The sequence below is a fragment of the Chiloscyllium plagiosum genome, unplaced genomic scaffold (genome assembly GCF_037043375.1).
Source record: "Chiloscyllium plagiosum isolate Xiang-an unplaced genomic scaffold, Cpla_swu_hap1 HiC_scaffold_22, whole genome shotgun sequence".
Taxonomy (NCBI): domain Eukaryota; kingdom Metazoa; phylum Chordata; class Chondrichthyes; order Orectolobiformes; family Hemiscylliidae; genus Chiloscyllium; species Chiloscyllium plagiosum.
Window position 1 is genome coordinate 25,661,707 of NW_028270160.1, and position 20,087 is coordinate 25,681,793.

General features: G+C 41.5%; 1 protein-coding gene across 2 annotated transcripts in view; it reads left to right on the forward strand.

Annotated features, from left to right (window-relative positions):
• Positions 1 to 20,087, forward strand: part of nrap (nebulin-related anchoring protein) — a 102,623-nt gene that overhangs the window by 24,371 nt on the left and 58,165 nt on the right. For both annotated transcript variants that reach the window (XM_043712771.2, XM_043712772.2), the window contains 3 exons: positions 8,016 to 8,120; positions 13,500 to 13,598; positions 14,750 to 14,854. In XM_043712771.2, the coding sequence (XP_043568706.2) occupies positions 8,016 to 8,120; positions 13,500 to 13,598; positions 14,750 to 14,854 (309 nt within the window). The remainder of the gene's footprint in view (positions 1 to 8,015; positions 8,121 to 13,499; positions 13,599 to 14,749; positions 14,855 to 20,087) is intronic.

Consider the following 20,087-nt stretch of genomic DNA (forward strand, 5'->3'; position numbering starts at 1 on the left):
TTAGTTGCAAGGAGCATTTCATAATTACAAGTAGTTTTGGAGAGCTTCAATCACTTTCTCAATAATACATTTTAATGACTCTCCATTTAAAAAAAGTCACATAATAAAGCCTTTTCTTTGCATCTGCTCAGAACGTCTATGCACTCAATAGGCTTCTGTCTTGATGTCATGAACCCTAATCAATTACAGAAGGTTTAAACGCACTTTGAATTGTTTTTCTAATGTGGCTCATGTCTTTTAGGGATCTTTTCAGCTTCTGGGCTGTTAATGCTGATGTGTTATATCTGCATAGATCTTCATTCCCAATTGCTAAGCAAATCTTCATAGATTGTTTTAATTCATTGGGCACATGGAAATCTCAAAAGCATAGGTCTGAACACTGGCCTAGCAATTAAATTCTGTCAGGAGGGTCTGCTGTGTCCTATCTTGAACTAGGGATCTTGGGGACATTCTGACAATATGCCTTCAAGCTTCGTTTGCTTGCTATCACACGGTAATCACCCTCTTCAAAAGTTTGATTGTTTAGAGTTTTTTTCTGTTTGTATTACTGTCATAAGAGTTAATTATTTGCATTATAACTTGTCCAAATTTCCTAACCTAGGTACCTTTTTGTGCTTTCCTGATTTATTTAAATTCCTTCTTAAAATCTGGTAAAGATTTTGGTATGGTTAATGAAAACACGTTCACTTCTCAATTAGGTTACTGCTTGGTCAACCAGATCTGTGTGTTACCTATTATATACTTAGTTGTATAATGATAATGTAGCCCTCTGATTCTGAAACATTATATACATAAAGACACGGATTTTCAGTGTGCCTCTAACCGGGAATCTTCTGACTTCTCCTTGGAGGACTTTGTCAAGGACGCCAATTTATTGTTAGAATAGTGTTACCATTGTTTGTCATTTGGTTCTAGTTTAAATAATGGTTGGATTTTTTAAAAGATTCATTCATCAGATGTGGGCATCTCTGGCTGAGCCAACATTTATTGCACATCCCTAGTTGCCTTTGAGAAGAGCTTCTTGAACTAACAAAGTCCATTTGATGCAGGAAGACCCACAATGTGTGTGAGAGAGAGTGTTTCAGGGTTTTGACCAAGTGACAGAGAAGGGATGGGGATATATTTCCAAGTCAGGATGGTGAGTGGCTTGGAGGGAAAATTGCAGAAGGTGTTGCTCTCTTGTATCTGCTGACCTTGTCCTTCTAGATATTGGTGATGTAGCTTTGGAAGATGCTGTCTTAGGCGCCTTGGCGAATATCTGCAGTGCATCTTGTAAGTGTTACACATCACATGTCAATGGTAGAGACAGTGAATGTTTGTGGATGTGGTGCCAATCAAGCAGGCTGCTTTGTCCTGGATGGTGCCAAAATTCTTGAGTATTGAAGCTGCACTTATCCAGAAAAGTGGGGACTATTTCATTGCAGTCCTGACTTATAGATGTTGGGTTGGCTTTTGGGAGTCGGGAGATGAGTTACTCACTGCATGGCTCCAGTTGTTTAACATGTGGCCTGTTCTATTAGGAACATTTTCCTTCACCTACGGCTGAATAAGATCTGGCTGTAAAGGTTTATTCAAAAGTCCCTATTTACATTTTTTACTTTCTACACTTCTCGGTAAGTACATCTATCTCTCTCATAGAGATTGCTCCTTCTCTTTACTCAGATTCTTACTCATCACTGTTCCTTCATCACTATCTTATTACTTTACAAGGATGACGTCCTGGAACAGTATATTATCATCAACAAAAGCTTATACTGTGACTCCAGCTGTTGTATCAAAAATAGCATTAGCACTATAGGTCACTTCAGTATCATCACCGGCACAGGAGAATGACAAGGCTGCATACTCCATCCCCTCCATTTCCTTTCTTCTTGGCTATCAAATTCAGAATGAGGAAGGTGATGGTGAGTCCAGACTTTGGCATGCTGCAGCAGCATCACTGGCTGGCTATCTGGATTTTGAGAATGACATCATTTGTTGGCCAGAGAACTGTGCATCCTCCAAAATGTGATGGCCAGTCTTGAGTAGCAGTGGCAAGGTTCGTCAATGTGTCAGCTATGAGAACACCAAGACAATGATGGCAGGATGGCAACAAAGCCTCCCGTCGCCATCATGTAATAGAACATTGAGCACTTCCTGTATCTAGGAAGCACCAGCTGCAAGGAGAGTGCTGTAGAAATTGATTTCTATCCAAGAATTAGCAAAGCAGTCATCCAGTGTTTTTATGTTCTGGCACTGAACACTATGAACATGGCTATGAAGCTGTGACACTATTTATCCAGTGGAACACCAACCACAATCTCTGCCATTGAAATACTAATGAGCGACATGGTTGCTTTCTGTGCTATAAATACTCTAATAGTTTTCAATTTGCCTGTTGCCAATTGATCTCAAACTGACTTTAGGAAGGCTCAACAACTTGTGACCTTAAAGGGACACATTAGGTTAAACACAGCAGAATAAAACATTATACCTTTCCTGGTGTATTGTTTCTATCCACGTCAAGTAGCATGTTCTCTGACTTACCATGGGCACTAAGACTGAATATCCAGTAATGATTGCATTCAAAGCCATAAGGATGGTTCTCAGGATTGATTTTTATAATGTTTTAGCATTAATATTTATCAATATTAAATAATAACTATTATGTGATTGTCTAATTTTAATACAATCTGAACTCCCTTTGTATAACTTAAATAACACTTAGTGAGTGATGATGGCACTTTATCAGGGAGTGCCGGCTTGGAGGAGTTAATTAGCTGAAAGGTTTATCAGAGCTACCTCAACAAACACTTTTGAAATAAAAGTAATTAAAGCACATAAGATTCATAGTGATCTTTACTGATTTTGTCTTGATTTTTCTGAGGTGTAGTGATTACATTAGGAGCACCACTCCTCACCTGTTCCTTTGTGTCTGGACCAAGCTCTGTATTTTTAGCTGTGACTTTTGATCCTAACTCCTTCAGAAATGCGAAGCATATCTTTTAACTTCCAGCTGGTCCCTCACGGTATGGAGGTATTGTGTCCCCCTTGCAGTAGAGGCAAAACTAAATGTCTTCAGATTTATGTGAATTATATAATTTCCAGCTTGTTTCACAGTAAAAGAGAAACTAAAAAATAATGTCAGCAATATTTCATTATCACACGACCAGCATTTCTCTTTTTAGTGTGAACAACTTCTCAAACCCCTACCCATGATGTTGAGAGCTCTCTGCTACCTCCACAATGGTGTTCACCCCATCTCCCCCAGACTTCACCTCCCTCTCCTATCAACAGAGAGTGTGCACTGCCCTCAATTAGCTCACCTCACCCCCAACATAGAGGCTCTTGACCCCTTCCCTCAACACCCCTAACAGTGATCAGTTACTCCCTCACCCCTGACAACATTGAACCCTTACTCTCACTGCCTCACACTACAGTAACTCCCTTGCCCCACTTCTCCTCACTCTTCCCCACTCTTCCCTCTTCTGCCATTGGTTGGTTATGAGCCATAGATTTTTGAAGCAGACTGGACCAGGAAGAGCAAGTTGAAACATTTAATCCAATGCCAAATAATGTAGAGGAATCAAAATGGATGGTGAAAGAAAGATAGGATTAAGTGAGAAATAAACAAAATATTAAAGAAAGAAACTTTTTCACAACTTTTTAAAAATGTCCAGCACTAAATTTTGAAGGAATGCAACTCTACACTTGTAAAGTTGATTTTTAGTGCCAGCAAGGTTGTTTGGCAGAAATTGAGATTAATCATGCTGTTAAAAATATGCTTACACTAGAATAGATTTGCTGTAAATTTTTTTCTGATAGGTTGCTAACTAGCTATTAAGCACATCCGATTCCATGCAGGTGAATACCAAGTCTCTCATTGAGAATATCAAAAGTCACAAACCACCAGGCTATAGTCTGACAATTGTATTTTGTCAGGCCCACTGAAAGCTTGTGAGTTCAAATAAACCTGTCGGACTATAACCTGGTGTCATGTGACTTCTGACTTTGTCCACCCCAGTCCAACACTGGCAACTCCATATCATCTCATGAAGGATATAATAGCAGAGCTCTTGGAGGACAAGGGCACTTCATGCAGTAAATTTCTGATTTCTGTATCTGGCCAACTTGTACATATATGGTTGCTGTTCAATTTCTTCCTTAATAATGCTGAGCACCGATAACTGAACTAAGTGAAACGTACTCACTTAATAGATGCAACATTTCTGGGGGATAAACAAGTTTTAATCCTACCGGTTCCATTTCTACATTTGCTTTCATTATTTATCCTCTGTACATGTTCTGCTGAGTCTTGGACTTAGTCCTGATTACATTAGATTCCCTACAGTGTGAAAACAGGCCCTTTGGCCCAACAGGTCCACACCGACCCTCCGAAGAGTAACCCACCCAGACCCATTTCCATCTGATTAATGCACCAAACACTATGGGAAATTTAGCATGGCCAATTCACCTGACCTGCACATCTTTGGACTGTGGGAGGAAACCAGAGCATCCGGAAGAAACCTACGCAGACACGGGGAGAATGTGCAAACTCCACACAGACAGTCACCTGAGGCTGGAATTGAACCTGAAACCCTGGTGCTGTGAGGCTAACCACTTAATCCTGAGAGCAAATCTGCCCAAAATTTTGACCTCCACGTCACTTATTCAGAATCATGACCTATTCTGCTCAAGCAATGATCTGGGCAAAGCAACTATGTCAACGTTATATATTCCAAGTTTTGATTAAAAATAAAAATGCACAAAAACACAATAATACTGTGTATGTGGTTGTAACAAAACCAAACCATTGCATTATAGTTCCCAAAAATTATCATGTGATCCTATAATTCTCCAGTTCCCCTCTCTTCTCTGACTTTAGCTCCAAGTCCCAACTTTGCCCCCCCTCCCAATTTCAATTATAGCCTCTCATTTTCAATCCTGCTGTCCTTAACTACTTTTCTAGTTTAATAAATTCACTACTTTATGACTGAGAGCCCATTCTCTAACTGTTTTTGTTGTATATTTTTATTTCAAATAATTGTTTAATTGTTCTGGGTCAGTAAGGTTGATTGGCATTCATTAATGGTTAAAAGGATACTCCCTTATTAATTATCAGCATTAATTTTCCATGATGAATTTAATGGGTAATTAATAGCCAATAGAGTACATTTTATGAAGCTAATAGGGAGCTTATGGGCAAACTTTTGTTTTCACAAAGTGTAGCATGGTGGAAATTGTGCAGCAATTTGTGGCAATTTGCAATTCATGGATGTTTCTTCTTTTGCCATAAGTTGTTGCTAATCTGTGTAACTAATAACAATGGTTGACATTTTCTTCTGTAAATTTTGTCCTTGTAATTTTAAGTGCAGCAAGTGCACAGTACTGGCAAGAATGTGAGTTTTAGAGATACACATATTATAAATCAACACGCACGTTTCCCAGTCCCACAGATCTGAGATGGATTCAGATTGAAACCTAGTTTTGCACAATACCAGGTGGAATTCTCGGGTGGTGTTTAACGGAGGTGGGACTGGAAAACTGGTGAGTGTCCTGGTGCCGCCACTTTTAGGGAAGGCCTACTGTAACTGGGCAATGGCAGGTCCTCCTTGGATCAATGACCCTGGAGGGCAGAAGTCCCACCTCCCTCACACTGCCCACCAATCAGAGACCAGTAACTCGATTGAACAGCACTACCGTCCAAGACAGTGGTGATTTCTACTGGTACAACATCTATCTGCAGCCCTATGGTCCAGTATTAATGTTGGATAAACCCTGCAGGTCCGGTAGCATCTGTGGAGAGAAATCAGAGTTAACGTTTCTGATCTAGTGACTCTTCCTCAGAACAGATGCTGCCAGACTTGCTGAGCTTTTCTAGCAATTTCTGTTTTTGTTTCTGATTTACAGCATCAGTTGCCCTTTCAGATTTTGTTTATAATCAACATGTTTGGATGTGTTAAGAGTTGAAACTTTATTGCTGGAACAGCACAGCAGGTCAGGCAGCATCCAGGGAACAGGAGATTCGACGTTTCGGGCACAGGCCCTTCTTCAGGAATGAGCAGAGAGTGTTCAGCAGGAGAAGATAAAAGGTAGGGAGGAGGGACTTGGAGGAGGGGCGTTGGAAATGTGATAGGTGGAAAGAGGTCAAGGTGAGGGTGATAGGTCGGAGTAGGATGGAGGCGGAGAGGTCAAGAAGAAGACTGCAGGTCAGGAAGGCGGTGCCGGGCTGGAGGGATCCGGCTGAGACAAGGTGGGGGGAGGGGGGATGAAGAAACTGGTGAAGTCCAAGTTCATCCCCTGCGGTTGGAGGGTTCCCAGTCGGAAGATAAGACGCTCCTCCTCCGACCGTCGGGTCGAATCAACACGGACATCTACTACAAACCAACCGACTCCCACAGCTACCTGGACTACACCTCCTCCCATCCTGCCCCCTGTAAAAACGCCATCCCATTCTCCCAATTCCTTCGTGTGCGCCGCATCTGCTCCCAGGAGGACCAGTTCAAAATACATACAACACAGATGGCCTCCTTCTTCAAGGACTGCAATTTCCCCCCCGACGTGGTCGACGGTGCCCTCCACCGCATATCCTCCACTTCCCGCTCCTCCGCCCTTGAGCCCCGCCCCTCCAACCGCCACCAGGACAGAACCCCACTGGTCCTCACCTACCACCCCACCAATCTCCATGTACAGCGCATCATCCGCCGTCACTTCCGCCACCTCCAAACAGACCCCAGCACCAAGGATATATTTCCCTCCCCTCCCCTATCAGCTTTCCGTAGAGACCACTCCCTCCGCGACTCCCTTGTCAGATCCACACCCCCCACCGACCCAACCTCCACTCCCGGCACCTTCCCTTGCAACCGCAGGAGGTGCAACACTTGCGCCCACACCTCCCCCCTCACTTCTCTCCAAGGCCCCAAAGGAAACTTCCATATCCGCCACAGATTCACCTGCACCTCCACCCACATCATCTACTGCATCCGCTGCAGCCGGTGTGGCCTCCTCTATATTGGGGAAACAGGCCGCCTACTTGCGGAGCGATTCAGAGAGCACCTCTGGGCCACCCGGACGAACCAACCCAACCACCCTGTAGCACAGCATTTCAACTCCCCCTCCCACTCCACCGAGGATATGCAGGTCATTGGACTCATCCACCGCCAAACCACAACAACCCAACGGTCGGAGGAGGAGCGTCTTATCTTCCGACTGGGAACCCTCCAACCGCAGGGGATGAACTTGGACTTCACCAGTTTCTTCATCCCCCCTCCCCCCACCTTGTCTCAGCCGGATCCCTCCAGCCCGGCACCGCCTTCCTGACCTGCAGTCGTCTTCTTGACCTCTCCGCCTCCATCCTACTCCGACCTATCACCCTCACCTTGACCTCTTTCCACCTATCACATTTCCAACGCCCCTCCTCCAAGTCCCTCCTCCCTACCTTTTATCTTCTCCTGCTGAACACTCTCTGCTCATTCCTGAAGAAGGGCCTGTGCCCGAAACGTCGAATCTCCTGTTCCCTGGATGCTGCCTGACCTGCTGTGCTGTTCCAGCAATAAAGTTTCAACTTTGATCTCCAGCATCTGCAGACCTCACTTTCTCCTGGATGTGTTAAGACACATGGTTGTGGCTATCAGATCCTGTGGTAGGACTTGAACGCAAACCCACTGGCCCAGAGGTATGGACATGAACAATGTGTTGAGATTATGATACTGAATTGATAACATTTGATGTTTAGGTGATTTGAGTGGCACTACACAGCTGTGGCACAATCTGGGCCCTAGTGACATACAATTTGAGAATAAACAGTAGCTCCCTTGACTGAAACAACAAACTTACAAACAGTCTAGTGTTTTACTGAGTATATATTCATATGCATGGACAGTCAAGCTCATTCCCCAGGTAGACAGCTGGGTCAGAAGGTCAATTCACTTTATTGTTTTGAAATGTTGTTGTTCCAGTAATTTTACCTGTTGACTATGTAAGAATTTAACTTTACTGTCAAAACACTGACTTTGTAATATTTCCTTCTGTTTTAGAGGAAGTATAAAGCTGATTTGGAAGGGGACAAAATGCTTTGCTTTTATGTAGCTGACCAGGCACCTTCATACGAGACTCTGAAGAAACTTGTCCCATTGAAAGATGTAAGGCATTTGAATAATTCCTCCTCTAATCTTACTTTTCATTAGACACTGTTTCTGTTAGGACCTGGTTCAAACTACCATTTTTCTACCTCCCCCTGAGTGCGATTAGACAGATATTTTCATCAGACCATATCAATCAAAAAGACCATTACCACTCGACAAACTCAGGTTTGAAACTGGGTCTTTCTAGTCTGTATGGTTCAGTGCTGCACCCGTATAAACTATTGGGTATGATTTTTATAGGAGTGCAAACATTTAAATAAGTGCAACATGCTTAATATTTAAGCAAGTACTAAGCTTTTTAAACAGATCCCAAACTAAATGAAGAGGCAAAACTGATTTTAAGAAAAATCTCTTTGTCCATTGCTTCAGTGCAGTATGACAATGCCTTGTCTTTTTGATGAGCTGTTAAATTGTGCCCATTATGCCTGGTCAATTGATGTAACAGATCCCAAGGCATTATTTAAAGATTAAAGGCCTTCTCCTTTTGCCTGGCCAACATCTAAATAGATTACAGAAATTGCTGGAGAAACACAGCATATCTGGCAGCATCTGTGGAGAGAAAGCAGAGCTGATGTTTTGAGTGCGGTGACGCTTATTCAGAGCTCCAGTTCTGTTTCTGTTTCTGATCTTTAGCATCCACAGTTCTTTGTTTTTGTCTGAACAGATTATCTGGTCAGTTGTATGATGATGTGGGAACTTGTTGCGTACAAATTGGCTGTGGTGTTTCCTGTATTGATACTTCAGAAGTATTTGTTTTTTTTGGCTGTTCAATATTTCAGGACATCCATTGGATGTGAAAGCTGTGGCATAAGTGCAATCTTTATCTTTCTTTTAGTTTGTGACTAAGATACTATTGTTGAAATTCCTTTTAGAGAAATAAACTTTCTGACTCATTTGTGTTTCTCCCCTTTAACTGTAGTATTGAAATATTAAGGTGGGTAATAATAGGATACTTTGGATTAGGATGCTTTGTATTTGCTGATGAATATGAATCTATAAATAAAGCAAAGCCACAGTTAGAAGGCATCTGTGTGTGTGGTTAACATGGTGAATGGTATGCAGTTGAGATGTGATGTATTTTTAGCTGCCTACAATGGTTTTTTTAAGTTCTAAACAAAAGAGGTGATCTATTACAAAGTCACTTTTTGTTAATTTACTTTCAGAACAGACTGTGGCTTAACCAATGTCTTGTGGTATTTATGTTGGGGAATGGGGGAAAACAGATACTCCATTTAGCTCAAGTAAAATCGTGAGATTTAAAATCAGAAATAAATCACAAGTGTGCTTCCTTCACTCTTAACTGATGCAAGACTGTGAATGTGCATTGTAACAATTTCTGAAAACTCAGTGGATCTTGGGACCTTCCTTAATACAGCATCAACCGTTGTTTTATTTGTGGCAAGGCTGTTAAAAGGTGCAAAAATCTAAGATGTTATGTTTCACAAACAAGAGCAAAACATACAGAATCAGAGATTAGTTAAGATTAATGCAAATCATTTGCTTGATTACAGGACGTAACATTTTTAGACCTTAAAATAAGATTAAACTCCACCTTGCTTTACAAAGGATGTCAAGACCACAGAACTGTTGAAGGGCAGTCTCACTAATGTGATAGCAGCCAAGAGTGGCTGTAGTTAAGAGGAGACTTGAAGAAACATTTTCTTTCAATAGAACAGCAAGTTTAAGAGAAAATCATAACAATAGTAAGAACTGAACAGTTCTAATCGGGTAGATTCAGTAAATTACTCTCACTGGAAAGTCCATCCGCAATGAAGAATAAAAATTAAAATCAGCTCCAAAACAAACAGAGTTCTGGTATCTCTGGTTTGTTGCCCATGCCACATGCTAGTGAAGCGAGGAACAGGGAGAGAGTGGAGCTGAACACGTGGCTGTAGGGATGGTGCAAGAGGGAGGGTTTTGGATTCTTGGACAATTGGAGCTCTTTCTGAGGAAGGTGGGACCTCTACAAAGAGAATGGTCTTTACGTGAACCAGAGGGGGACCAATATCGTGGGAGGGAAATTTGCTAGTGCTCTTCAGGTGGGTTTAAACTTATGCAGCAGGAGGATGGGAACCTGAATTGTTGTTCCTGTGTACAGGAGGTTGAGGGTAGTGAGGTCAGGGATAGGTTACACAGTCACAAGAGGGCACTGGCAATCAGGATGTTGGTTTGAAATGTGTGTACTTCAATGCCAGGAGCATCCAGAATAAGATGGGTGAACTTGCAGCATGGGTTGGTACCTGGGATTTTGATGTAGCCATTTCAAAGACATGGCTAATGGAGGGACAGGAATGGCTGTTGCAGACTCTGGGATTTAGCTGTTTCAGCAAGAGCAGAGAAGATGGTAAAAGGGGGTGGGGAAGCACTGGTGGTGTGGTGTGGCATTGTTAATCAAGAGTAGTATTACAGCAGCTAACAGAATGTTTGAGGACTCATCCACTGAGGTAGTTTGGGCTGAGGTTAGAAAGAGGAAAGGAAAGGTCACCCTGTTGGGAGTTTTCTATAGGCCCCTGAATTGTTCCAGGGATGTAGAGGAAAGGACAGCAAAGATGTTTCTCGATAGGAGCGAGAGTAACAGGGTAGTTGTTATGGGGGACTTTAACTTCCCCAATATTGACTGGGAATACTATAGTTCAAGTAGTTTAGATGGGTCAGTTTTTGTTCAATGTGTACAGAAGGGTTTTCTGACACAGTATGTAGACAGGCCAACAAGGGACAATGCCATATTGGATTTGGTACTGGGGAATGAACCCAGTCAGGTGTTAGATTTGGAGGTAGGTGAGCACTTTGGCAATAGTGACCATACTTAGGGTGGCACAGTGGCTCAGTGGTTAGCACTGCTGCCTCACATATACAGCAGGGAAAGAAGTACAACTGGTGGAAAGGCAATTAGGATGCGATTAGGTAAGATTTAGGATGCATAGGATGGGGAAGAAAACTGCAGGGAATGGACACACTTGAAATGTGGAGCTTATTCAAGGAACAGCTAATACGGATCCTTGATAAGTATGTACCTATCAGGCAGGGAGGTAGTTGTCAAGAGAGGGTGCCATGATTTACTAAAGAAATTGAAGTTCTTGTCAGGAAGAAGAAGAAGGTTTATGTGAGATTGAGGCGTGAAGGCTGAGTTAGGGGGCTTGAGAGATATGTTAGCCAGAAAAGATCTAAAGAGAGGAATAAGAAGAGGCAGGAGGGGACATGAGAAATTGTTGGCAGATAGGATCAAGGAAAACCATAAGTATATCAGGAATAAAAGAATGACTAGAGTAAGACTAGGGCCAATCAAAAATAATAGTAGGAAGTTATATGTGAAATCTGAGGACATAGGGGAAGCGCTTAATGCATACTTTTCGGCAGTATTCGCATTGGAAAAGGGCGATGTTAGTGAGATTATGGAGATACAGACTACTAGATTAGATAGGATTACAGTTGACAAAGAGGAAGTTTTAGCAATTTTGGAAGACCTGAAAATAGATTAGACCCCCGGGGCCAGTTGGGATATAGCCTCGGATTCTCTGGGAAGTCAGGGAGGAGATTGCAGACCTTTTGGCTTTGATCTTTTTGTCATTATTGTCGACAAGAGTAGAGCCAGAAGACTGGAAGATAGCAGGTGTTTTTCTCTTGTTTAAGAAGGGGAGTTGGAACAACCCCAGTAATTAAAGGCCAGTGAGCCTTACTTCGGTTGTGGGTAAGGGGTTGGAAACGGTTAAAAGAAGTAGGATTTATAATCATCTGGAAAGAAATAATTTCATTAGGGATAGTCAACACGGTTTTGTGAAGGGTAGGTTGTGCCTCACTAACTTATTGAGTTCTTTCAGAAGGTGATAAAATAGGTGGATGAGGGTGAAGTGGTTGATGTGGTTTATATGGACTTCAGTAAGGTGTTTAATAAGGTTCCACATAGTAGGCTATTGCACAAAATGCAGAGTTTCTGGATTGAAGGTGATTTAGTGAAATGGATCAGAGATTGGCTGACTGAAGGAAGAAAGAGGGTGGTGGTTGATGGGAAATGTTCACCTTGAGCTTAGTTACCAGTAGTGTGCCGCAAGGATCTGTTTGGGGCCACTGCTGTTTGTCATTTTCATAAATGATCTGGATGTGTGGATGGGTTAGTAAATTTGCAGATGACACTAATGTAGGTAGAGTTGTGGATAGTGCCAAAGGTTGTTGTGGGTTACAGAGGGACATAGATAAGATACAGAGCTGGGCTGAGAAGTGGCAAATTGAGTTTAATGTGAAAAAGTGTGAGGTAGTTCACTTTGGAAGAAGTAACAGGAATGCAGAGTACTGGGCAAATGGTAAAATTCTTGGCAGTGTAGATGAACAGAGAGATTTCAGTGTCCTGGTGCATAAATCCCTGAAAGTTGCCACCCAGGTTGATAGGGTTGCTAAAAAGGCATATGATGTATTGGTATTTATTGATAGGGGCATTGAATTTTGGAGCCACAAGGTCATGCTTCAGCTGTACAAGACACTGATAAGGCCACAGCTAGAGTAGTGTGTGCAGTTCTGGTCACCACATTATAGGAAGGATATGGAAGCTTTGGAAAGGGGTCAGAGGAGATTTACTAGGATGTTGCCTGGTATGGAGGGATGGTCTTATGAGGAAAGGCTGAGGGAACGGAGGGTGTTTTTGTTGGAGAGAAGAAGGTTGAGAGATGACTCAATCGAGGCGTATAACATAATCAAGGGTTAGATAGAATGGACAGTGAGAGTCTTTTTCCTTGGATAGTGAAGGCTAACATGAGGGGACATAGCTTAAAATTGAGGGGTGGTAGATTTAGGACAGATATTAGGGATAGTTTCTTCATTCAGAGTAGTAGGGGCATGAAACGGCCTGCCTGCAACAATAGTAGACTCGCTGACGTTAAGGGCATTTCAGTGGGCTTACATATGGATAATAATGGAATGGTGTAGGTTAGATGGACAACAGATTATTTTCACTGGTTGGCACAACATCGAGGGCTGAAGGGCCTGTACTGCACTGTAATGTTTTATTTTCTAAGTGCTAAGAGTAGGGTGATTGATTTTTGTTTTAATCCAGGGCATTGTTAGGATATAACAGTCTATCAGAAGCAGTGGTGGAAACTAAATAGACATTAAAACAGAAATAGATAAATATCTGTAAAAGGTAACTGTAGAGAACAGTGAATAGCTCTAAATAGGCAACAGAGTCAGATAGCTGCCATAGACATGATGGGCCAAATGGTCTGTGATATAATACCATAATTCTGTCATGACTGAGAGATTGTTTGGTTATAGAGTACTTGCATTAATTTTCATTAATTATTATTTGATATTTATATCTGGCATCCATTGTCCCATTTTGAAATGACTCATTTTTATATTACTTTAAACTTTTACCTGTCCTTTTAGATGTACTACAGACAACAAGTGGATAAGTTGAAGTATTCATCAGTAACAGACACTCCTGAGATAGTACAAGCAAAAATTAATGCACAGCAACTAAGCAATGTAAGTCTTGAAAGTACCAACTTTTATACCAGCAAATGGGATTGCACGCATTACCTAGGATGGTACTGCCAACAATATGGATGTGTGATTGCTTTAAAATTATCCATTTTAATGGAAGATTTTTTTAAAGAGATGTTGCAAAGATATTCTTTAACCACAGGCTGATTTTCATTTCTGGCAAAAACTTTTGGAAGGAAGAATGAGTAAACATTCTTTTTGTACAATTTGGTGGATATGTTTAGTGCATTGTATTCTTTATGTAGTTTAATTAACAGAGAGGGATGCGGGCATCGCCGACCGGGCCTGCATTTAGTGCCTGTCACTAGTAATCCTTAAAGGTGATGATGAGCTGTCTTCTTGAACTGCTGCAGCCCATGTGCTGTAGGTAGACCACAATGCCCTGAGGGAGGGAATTCCAGGAGTTTGACCCAACGACAGTGTATGTTTCCAAGTTAGGATGGTGATTGGCTTGAAGTGGACTCTGCAGGTGGTGGTGTTCCAATGTACCACTGCTCTTATCCTTCTAGAATGAAGGGTTGTGGGTTTGTAAGATGCTGTCTAAGGATCTTTGGTGAATGTGTGCAGTACACACTGCTGCTACTGAGCATCAGTAATAGAAGAAGTGGATACTTGAGCGTGGTGCCAATCAAGTGGGGGCTGCTTTGTCTTGGATGGTGTCAAGCTCGTTGAGTGGTGTTGGAGCTACACCCATCCAGGCAAGTGGGGAATATTCATGCTCACTCCTGACTTGTATCTTGTGGACAGTGAACAGGCTTAGTTACTCGCTTTGGTACTCTTAGCTTCTGACCTGCTCTTGTGGCCATTGTATTTATAATGGCGAGTCCTGTTAAGTTTCTGGTCAATGGTAATCCCAACGAAGTTAATAGTGTGGGATTCAGTGATGATAATGCCATTGAATATTCAGGGGCAATGGTTAGATCGTCTGTCTCTTATTGAAGTTGGTCATTGCTTGACATGTGGAGTGAATGTTATGTGCCAATTGTTCGTCCAAGCCTGGATATTGTCCATGTCTTGTTGCATTTGAATATAGATTGTTTCAATGTCTGAGGAGTCACAAATAATGCTGAACATTGTACAATAACTCCACTTCTGACCTTTGCTAAACCTTTGCCTCTGTTTGTTCCTTATAGTTGAATTATCGGGCACAGTATGAAAAGACCAAAACCCAATACACTTTGCCTCTTGAAGTTCCTCATCTACTTAAAGCCAAGGCTAATGCTGAACTGTACAGTGATGTGAGTAACAAAACCTAATATCAATTTGGAGCTTGATATTTGATTACAAGGATAATTTTATTATTTTGATCATTAATTTGATTGTTATCCTTCTTGTCTTGATAATCTTTGAAGTTGCCAGTGTTGTAAATATTACTGAAACTTTTCAACATAGTAGGGTTAAAATCACAAAAAGTATTTAAGATCCATATTCCTCTGAACAGCTTGAGGGGATGGGTTTAATGCACTAGAAGTCTAATAGAGAGTGAGGTTTAATGTTGGTGATGAGTATCACCCAGCAGCTGGGAGACTGCTGGGATTGCTATGTTTTTTCCTTCAGGAGGCTGTGCTGTTTCAAAGCAAACAAGTACATAACCCACACAGCAACAGCCTCCTGTTGCATGAAGCACTGAGAATGGCAGGAATCCCATCCTGCAAGGCTAAAGACTGAGTGTTCTGGCAGCTCTCCCATACCAGCAGCACCACTGGGACCCATGGGCCTACAGGAGGCTTCATTGTTGGATCCTGGAAAGAGGGGAGTGTAAGCAGGATAGAGTGATTGGGAGATGATCTCCAGTGGACTGAAGCAAGGTCAGGAGATTGACTTTCTGGAGGATCACCCTCTCAGTGCTAGGTCCTTCAAATGGTTATGTAGAGCCTAAGAATGAAGGATATTCCCCCCCTTTACATACCTACACAGCTGGCTCCAGGCACAGCTGACAGGGCTAACAGTGGTTTGGGAGTCCACTAATAATGGTGCGATGAGGTGGTTACTTAAAGGCCTCAATCAACCTCTGGTCAGGAAAGCCACCCTTCACTCCTCCCACACAGATTTGTCCTGTGAATATGGCTCAGTGAGTGACTGGTTTGTTGACTACTTGTTTTGTTGGCTGAGCCACATTACAATGCTAATGATGACATCTTATCCAAACTAGGCTGGAATGGAACACCAACTATGTTTTATATAATTTGGGCTGGGGTAGGAGAGCACTGCCATTCACACACCTGCAGAAACTTTCAACTTTTCAACTTTCTTCTTCCATTTTATTTCCTTTGAAGCATAGGCCTTGTCCACTGGCTGCACCAGTGGGTGCTTTGTTTTCCCTATGTCCTTCCACATTGCTGGCATTTATTTCTGAAAGGACTGCCAGATGCATGATATGCATTTTTTTTTGTGTGCACTGTCCATTTTCAACAGTTTTTGCAGGTCTGTAATTTTCTCCAGCATTGGTTTGAGCTCAAAACAATGTTTCTGTAGCTGCCGCTGCTGAGCCTGATCTGTTTAGTATGCATGTTGCACCAATTCTTATACACCAACAATCTTTGCGTGGGAATATTGATACAGAGTGTATAGTTCATCCTGCTTCCTTCCATTCTCCTCTAACTCTTCATTCATCTGTGTGAATTGAGCAGAGGTATGCCCTAAATAATTCTTCTTCACACAGACTATACTTATGTCTGGATTTATCCTGAACTCTTGGTTCAGCTTTTTCCTCTTGAACTTTTAGTTGTCTCTTCACAGCAGAAAGCTGAAATTTTAGCTCCACTTTTTCAGAAGCAAGTGAAGTGTTTGATTCGTCTTTCCCCTTCAGTTCTATGAGTGTTTCTTGAATATTTTCCTACTATTTTCATTATCTTTGTTGTTTTAATAATTCTATGTGTTGTGACTAGCGCAAGGTTATAACATGCTGGTTTATCTATAAAACAACAACATTGATTGATTGGTTGTACCTGTTCTGCAGTACTATGTTAAATCTTTCACATTTATAGGTTATCTCATGTCTTTGGGCTTTTTTGTATATGTGGACTTTGCAGAGGTAATATAATGGCAGTTGCCACTGTGGCAATCTATAATAAGTTGTCATTATCTTCTGATGACAGATACTTATGACTTTTGCAAACAGATTAGAGCTTGTGATGACATTGATGTTTTCCATAAGTTTTACAGTAGGAAGCATGTTTGCCACTCATTGCCTTGTCATGTACATAATCTGATTCTGGTTTGTCAGTCACATCATGTGTATATCTCTGGCAGGATACCATTGTAGCTTGAAGATTCTGTGCATGTGGTCTATTTGGATTAGTGCACAGCTTTTTGTAACATCATCAGCCTTTGTTCATTTCCTCTGCCAATAGCCTTCTCTGCGACATGCTTTGCATGTTTGCTTGGAAGATGGTCATTTTCTTCACATCTTCCACATATTTTCCTACATTTGGATGTTCTAGGCATTATGTAAGCCATCTAGTTGATGCTTGGAACCTGCAAGCTGCATTGCTTACAAGGATCACTTTGTAGTTAAGTCCACCCCTTGGTAGCTCTTTGAGGATGTAAATTTGTTTGGCAAATCTCTTTGGAAAATGTCTGTAGGGTTGGCTAACACCACCAAACCAACAATTCTATTTGCTGAATCCCCATCTATAAAATCACAGTGTGCCTTTCTCCATACCTCTGCTCATGGAGTGATCTATGTTGTCTGTACACTTCTCTTTAAATTACATGAATCATAGCCAATTAATATTGAATTTTTACTCTGACTCTGAACTTTTCTAATGTGGTTCTTTAGGTTTTGGGGATCTTTTAGCGCCTTTGGCAGTTAATCTTCATGTGTTAAGTCCGTGTAAACTTTTATTATCAGTTTCTGAGCTATCTTGATGGCTTGTCTTTCCCCCATTGGCAACCCCAGAATCTAGAAAGCCTAGGTTTGAATGCTGTTTTAGCATTTTAATTCTATTAGGAGGTCTGCTGTGCCCCAATTTAGTGTAGGGAGTTTGTGGATATTCTGACAGCGTGCCTTTAACATTTCCTTGTGTGCTATTGATCTGGAATGCAGACTGCTCCTTTGCCTTTGCCAAGAGGGTTAAATTGACTTCCTGATTAGGATTGTGTTTTGAACATACTCTGATATAGTAGCAAAGACCTCAGAGGGTTTATCTCATGTACCTTTTTTCCTTACTTTAATGCTGTTAATCATATGTTTCCCCTCTAGATTAACTTGCATGTTGACTTTTCAAGCTTGAAAAGCCTTATTAGCATATTTTGCTTTGAGAGCAATGACATTGTTCACCTTGTCATGTTAATGATAATGGTCTGGTGATCAGTTGCTCATCAGGGATTAACAACTCTGTGGGTTAGTTTATTTAAAACAATAAACGCATTGTAAGTTATGAAGCAAACATTACATTAACCCAATTGGTGGATGTGTGTGTGTGTGTGTGTGTAAAGCCCCTAGACCGACGGCAGGATAACTGCCAGGTAGATTTACAACATTGTATGCACACACCACGTGGAATTCTTAAAGTTGAGGTACACATATAACAAGAGTATTTGAATTTAATTGAGGGGAAAGGAAGCCTGGGACAGGTGAGGCCTCCAGGCTATCTTGTGGAGCCTTGAGGTGCTTACCTCCACAGAACCATCACCTGGTGGGAAGATCCCTCACTCCAACCCCAAGTTAATATGCCACTCCTGCCCTGTGAACCCAATTTACATACTTAAAGAAGACCATTCTGCTTCTGCATGGTGCTCATGTTCACTCAACATTTAAAGTAGCTTTTACTTCTAACAAGTCAGAATGCTGCACAATGTGGTTGTGGTTGGGTAGGAGATGCTAAAATTTCCCCATTGATTTGGAGCACAGGATCATTTTGCCTTTCAATCAGCTTTAACTGTTTGCTATATTTGGAACTTTCATAAAGTTTGAATTTAAAACTAAATCTCAGAGAATTTGATGAATGGGATGGTTAAATATTGCTAAAAACCAATTAATTTATAGTTTTGACTCCACTTATTTTTTACTGGCTGTTTCATATTAGAAGGAATTATGATTATACCTATTTGCTGTGTTTTCTTGTACACTGGCTGAGAGAGAAGAAATGCTCAGAAGAGGTTTTTTATTTGTTCAAGGAAATTATATTGTATACCGAGTAAAGTATTAAATCCAGCAGAATCTTGTTTGATATTGCAGTAAACTAACATTTTTGTTTTACTTGTATGGTAATATTATTGTCCGATCTCCCACCTAGCTAGGCTGGCCTAAGACTAGCAAAGGTACAAAAGGTATCCATCCTGGTGAAGATGAGAGGACATAGCAGGAGATATTCTCTCCAGTCTTTGCAGTACTGAAACAATTGTCCATATTGCCATCACATTTTGTGGTTGACTGGATCTAAAGTGCATCTACCTGCCTCTCTGTTTACGAGCTGAGTAAGATATAAATCTGAGTGAATATTTCACTTAGTGCCTGATAAATAGCATTTACGGTTCCTCACTGTCTGTTGATGTGGTGCAAAGTGATGTTTGACTAACAAGAGACCAGGAGATGGCAGCCTTATTCTACACAAACAGCAACTTTTAATGTTTGTTATTCCCGTTTGTTCAGTCCCTGCAGCACTTACCAATTTCCAAGTTCTTTGGTCAAAAGGTGCTCCACTATTTAATTTAAGTTACTGTAACATCCATCTCAGCAATCTGACTTAGTTTGCATGTATTTTTCAGCAAAGTTCCATTAAGTTGCTTTTACATTTGAGATTTTTCTAACATAAGATCGTTTCACATTCTGTTTTGACTGCAACAAGATTTGAATTACCGATCTCTGTTTTTATGTTAATTACATCGCATTCAGCATACTGGTTAACCCTGATGCACTAAATCCGTGGGGCTTTTCAAATATGTCAGTTCACCAAATAGGTGCCAACTATGGTTTAGTACTGGCATTGCCATCTCTCTGTCAGGTTGTAAATTTACATCTCCCTCCATAGGCATGAGCACCTCCAAGTACTGAGGGAGTATAGTAAGCACTGTAGGTCACAAAAAACAAGCTCTTGCCTTCCCACTTGGGAGGAATTAAAGCATCCCAAGGCACAATTTGGCCTTCTCCCTGGAATCATAATCAATGGTTACCTCAGCCAACAACTTGGAAACAGTCATTATTACATTGTCATTGGTGGGAATCTCCTGTGTGCAGTTTAGTTGCCATATTTTGTTCCTGACATTATATTGAAGAGTATGGATAGAAATATTCCCTGCTGGAGGCGGTGAGAAAGGGAAATTATTAGTGAGCTTTCACTCTGCAGAGCTTTTTGCCCCCTTCTCACTGTTGCTGCAGTTAAATGCCGAGTGAGAAGATCCATAGGTGACTTTCTTGATTAACGGGAATGAAGGCCCTTATGTGGTCAATTACTGGCTACTTTAAACAGCTTCAGCTGGCCACCTCCTTGGCAGGCAAGCAAAGTGGTTGGTTATCTAACTGACTGC